Here is a 3,929-nt window from a genome sequence, read left to right as displayed (position 1 = left end):
AAGGTAAGGAAACACCCCCCTCCCCCCCCCAAATTTGGGGGTCTCCCCCTGGTTTTGGGGGTCTCCCCTTATTTTGGGGGGTCTCCCTTTATTTTGGGGGTCTTCTCTGTGTTTTGGGGGGGTCTCCCCTTTTTGGGGGGGCTGGGACACGTTCAGGGGGGTATCCCCCTTTTTGGGGTCTCCCTTTATTTTGGGGGTCTTCCCTGTTTTTTGGGGGTTTCACCTTTTTTTTGGGGGGTGGGACACGTTCGGGGGGGCTCCCTGTTTTGAGAGTCTCCCTTTATTTTGGGGGTCTGCCCTTATTTGAGGAGGGGTCTCCATTAATTTTGGGGGGGGGTCTTCCCTTAATTTGGGGGTTCTCCCCATTTTTGGGGGTCTCTCCTGTTATTTTGGGGGTGTCTCCCCTTGTTTGGGGGGGTCTCCCTTTTTTGGGGGGTGGGAAACGCTCTTGGGGGGGGTAGAAAAGGGGGGAGGGGTGGGAAAATTTTTTGGGGGGTAAGGAGGGGCTGGGAGTGTCCCCTATAGGGGCTGTGCTGTATTTGGGTTGTTTCCTATAGGGACTGTGCTGTATTTGGGGTGTCTCCTATAGGAGCTGGAGGTGTCCCCTATAGGAGCTGGGGGTGTCCTGTATAGGGGCTGTGCTGTATTTGGGGTGTCCCCTGTAGGGCCTGGGGGTGTCCCCTATAGGGCCGGGCCCTCCCAGGTCTCTCCCCCTACAGATGCTGCCGCTGCTGCTCCTGGTGCTGAGCGCGGCCCCCGCCCGTGGCACCGTCCACACCAACCTCACCGAAGGTGGGTGACCCCCAAACCCCCCAGGGACCCCCCCGGAACCCCCCCAACCCTATGAGAACCCCCCAACCCTATGGGACCCACCCAAACCCTATGAGACCCACCCAACCCTATGGGGACCCCCCCAAATCTATGGGATCCCCAAATCTAGAGAATCCTCCAACTTTATGGAACTTCCCCAACCTTACGGGATCATCCCAACCCTCTGGGATCCCCCAGACTCTGGGACCCCTCAACCCTGTGGAACTTTCCAACCCTGTGGGACCCCCCCAACCCCATGGAACCCACCAACCCCACGGAACCCCCCAAACCTCGGTGACCCCCCCGACCCTACATTTGGGGTGCCAGGGTGCCAGATCATCCACCCGCCGCGGGACGGGGGGATCCGCTACCGGGGCCTGACCCCCGAGGAGGTGCAGAGCGTGCGGTTCCTGCCCTTCGACTACGAGATCGAGTACGTGTGCCGGCCCGACCGCGAGATCGTGGGGCCCAAGGTGCGCAAGTGCCAGCGCGACGGCACCTGGACGGCCATGGCACACCCCAGCCGCTGCCGTGAGTGTCCCCCGCGCCGCCATCAATGGCACCATCCCATCACTGCCACCATCCCATCACTGCCACCATCCAGTCACTGCCACCATCCCATCACTGCCACCATCCCATCGCTGCCACCATCCAGTCACTGCCACCATCCCATCACTGCCACCATCCAGTCACTGCCACCATCCCATCGCTGTCACCATCCCGTCCCAGTCCTGTCAGTGTCCCCGTCCTGTCACTGTCACCATCCCATCAACGTCCTCTCTGCCCATCATGAAAGCCTCACCTTGACCACCATTACCTTGACCATCCCCAAGACCTTGACCGCCATCACCATCCCCTTAATCACCATCACCTTGGCCACCATCCCCCAGACCTTGACCGACATCACCTTGACCATCGTCATGTTGCCCACAACCATCCCCTTGACCACCACCACCTTGACATCCATCACGTTACCCATGACCAACCCTTTGACCACCATCCCCTTGACCACCATCCCCTTGGCCACCATCCCCAAGACCTTGACCAACATCACCTTGACCATCATCGTGTTGCCCACAACCATCCCCTTGACCACCACCCCCTTGACCACCATTCCATTCCCCATGACCATCCCCTTGCCCACCCTCGTTGCCTGTCCCGCTGACCGGGGTGTCCCCGCGGTGCCGCAGTGCGGACGTGCCCCCGGATGCACCTGAGCCTGGAGAACGGGCGGGTGGTGCCGCGGGGGCTGGAGCGGGTGCCGGTGGAGGGCACGTGGGCCGAGTACAGCTGCGAGCCGGGGTTCCGCCTGGTGGGCAGCGCCCGCAGCAACTGCACCAAACTGGGCCGCTGGAGCCACCCCAAACCCGTCTGCGAGCGTGAGACAAAAAGGGGGGCTCAGGGGGCTTTGGGTGCCTCTGGAGGTCTCCAGGGTTGGGATTTGGGTTCCTGGGGGGTCCCAGGGGGGTCTCAGGGGGCTTGGGGGGGGGGGGCTTTGGGGTTGGGGTTTGGGTTCCTGGGGGGGGGTGTCCTTCGGTTTGGGGGGTCCCCAGGGTGGGATTTCAGCCCCCACGGGGGTTCCTGGGGTTTTGGGGAGGTCCCTGTGGGTGTTCCTGTGGTTTTGGGGTTCCCTGGGGTTGTGTGTGTGGGCTCCCTGTGATTTGGGGGGTCCCTGTGATTTGGGGGTTTTGCTGTGATTCTGGGGGGTCCCTGGGGTGTGTGTGGAGTCCCTGTGATTTTGGGGGGTCCCTTTGTGACTCACTTTATTCCCTCTCCCCCCCCCCCCAGTTCGTCGCTCCCCCTCAGGTGAGTCTGTCCCCTCCCCTCACCCTGAGCCCTCCCCTCTCACCCCCCCCGGGACTCCCCCAAACCCTGCCCTGGGGGGTGGAGACCCCCAGAGGCCCCCCCCCAACCCCCTTTGACACCCCCTGGGACACCCCAAACTCTGCCCTGGGGGGTGGAGTCCCCCAAAGACCCCCCCAAGCCCTCCCCTCTCGGTCCTCCTCCTCCTTCCATCCTTCCTCGCTCCCTTTCCCTCCTCCTCCTCTCTCCCCCATCCCTTCCTTCTCCTTCCCTCTCTCTCTCTCCCCTCTCCCTCCCTCCCCTCCTCCCTCGCTCCTCCCCCTCCCTCCTCTTTCTCCTCCCCTCTCCCCTCTCCCCCTCCCCCTCCTGGCTCCTCCCTCTCCCTCCCTCTCCCCTCCCCCTCCTATCCTTTCCTCCCCCATCCCTGTTTTTCCCTCTCTCCCGAATTCCCGATTCCGTCGTCCCCGCCGGATTTTCTCCGCCCCAAATCCCTCCGGCTTCTCCATCTTCCCTCTCCCCTCATCCCTCTCTTCTCCATCCCTCTCATCCCTCTCTTTTCCATCCCTCTCATCCCCCATTTCCCTTCTTTTTCCATCCCTCTTTTCCATCCCTCTCATTTCCCGACCCCGATCCCTTTTATTTCCCCTTCCTCATCCCGTTTTTTTCCACCTTCCCATCCCAGTTTTTTCCTCCTCTCTCCATCCCATTTTTTTCCCATCTCTATCCCTTTTATTTCCCCCTTCCCATCCCAGTTTTTATTCCCTTCCCATCCTGGTTTTTATTCCCTCCTCATCTTGGTTTTTTCCACTTCTCTCCCTTTTATTTCCTCTTCTCCCCATCCAATTATTTTCCACCTCAATCCTGTTATTGCCGCTCCTCTCACCCCCCAAACCCCCAAATCTCCACCCCCAAGCCCCAAATCAACCCCAAACCAACCCCAAACCCTCTCCCTCCCACCCCCCCATCCCAAAACCCCAAACCCTCCCTCCCACCCCCCAAACCAACCCCAAATCCCAAATCAACCCCAAATCAACCCCAAATCAACCCCAGGCCACCCTCAGACCCCCCAAAACCCCAATCCCAATCCCAACCCCTCGACCCCCAACCCCCAAATCCCAAACCCAACCCCAAGCCACCCCCAATCTCCAAACCACCCAAACCCCCAAACCCAACCCCAAATCCCAAATCGACCCCAAACCACTCCCAAACCCCCCAAACCACCCCCCGACTCCCAAACCACCCCCAACTCCCCAATTGCAAACCGACCCCAGACCCCGAACCCCCCCAACCCTCTCCCCTTTTCCCATGGCCCCCCC

At 61.0% G+C, this 3,929-nt stretch overlaps 1 protein-coding gene across 1 annotated transcript; it reads left to right on the top strand.

The window, feature by feature from the left end:
• Positions 1 to 573: 573 nt before the first annotated feature.
• LOC113941670 (gamma-aminobutyric acid type B receptor subunit 1-like) lies at positions 574 to 2,747 on the top strand. The gene is made up of 4 exons (XM_027632807.1): positions 574 to 792; positions 1,138 to 1,341; positions 2,001 to 2,189; positions 2,599 to 2,747. Exons 1-4 carry the CDS (start codon positions 720 to 722, stop codon positions 2,730 to 2,732), a joined length of 600 nt encoding a protein of 199 aa, XP_027488608.1. The 5' UTR covers positions 574 to 719; the 3' UTR covers positions 2,733 to 2,747.
• The last annotated feature ends 1,182 nt before the right edge of the window (positions 2,748 to 3,929 follow it).

This window comes from Corapipo altera, unplaced genomic scaffold (assembly GCF_003945725.1).
Source record: "Corapipo altera isolate COAL_440 unplaced genomic scaffold, ASM394572v1 61379, whole genome shotgun sequence".
NCBI classification, from domain to species: Eukaryota; Metazoa; Chordata; class Aves; order Passeriformes; family Pipridae; genus Corapipo; species Corapipo altera.
The sequence above is the reverse complement of the archived record's forward strand: the minus strand, read 5'-3'. Positions and strand labels throughout refer to the sequence as shown.

What these genes read in the sequence shown, in the direction of transcription:
- LOC113941670 (XM_027632807.1), top strand. Translation starts at nt 720, where the DNA reads ATGCTGCCGCTGCTGCTCCTGGTGCTGAGCGCGGCCCCCGCCCGTGGC. An exon ending in CCACACCAACCTCACCGAAG is followed by an intron (nt 793 to 1,137) that starts GTGGGTGACCCC and finishes TTGGGGTGCCAG; the next exon opens with GGTGCCAGATCATCCACCCG. An exon ending in CCCCAAACCCGTCTGCGAGC is followed by an intron (nt 2,190 to 2,598) that starts GTGAGACAAAAA and finishes CCCCCCCCCCAG; the next exon opens with TTCGTCGCTCCCCCTCAGGT.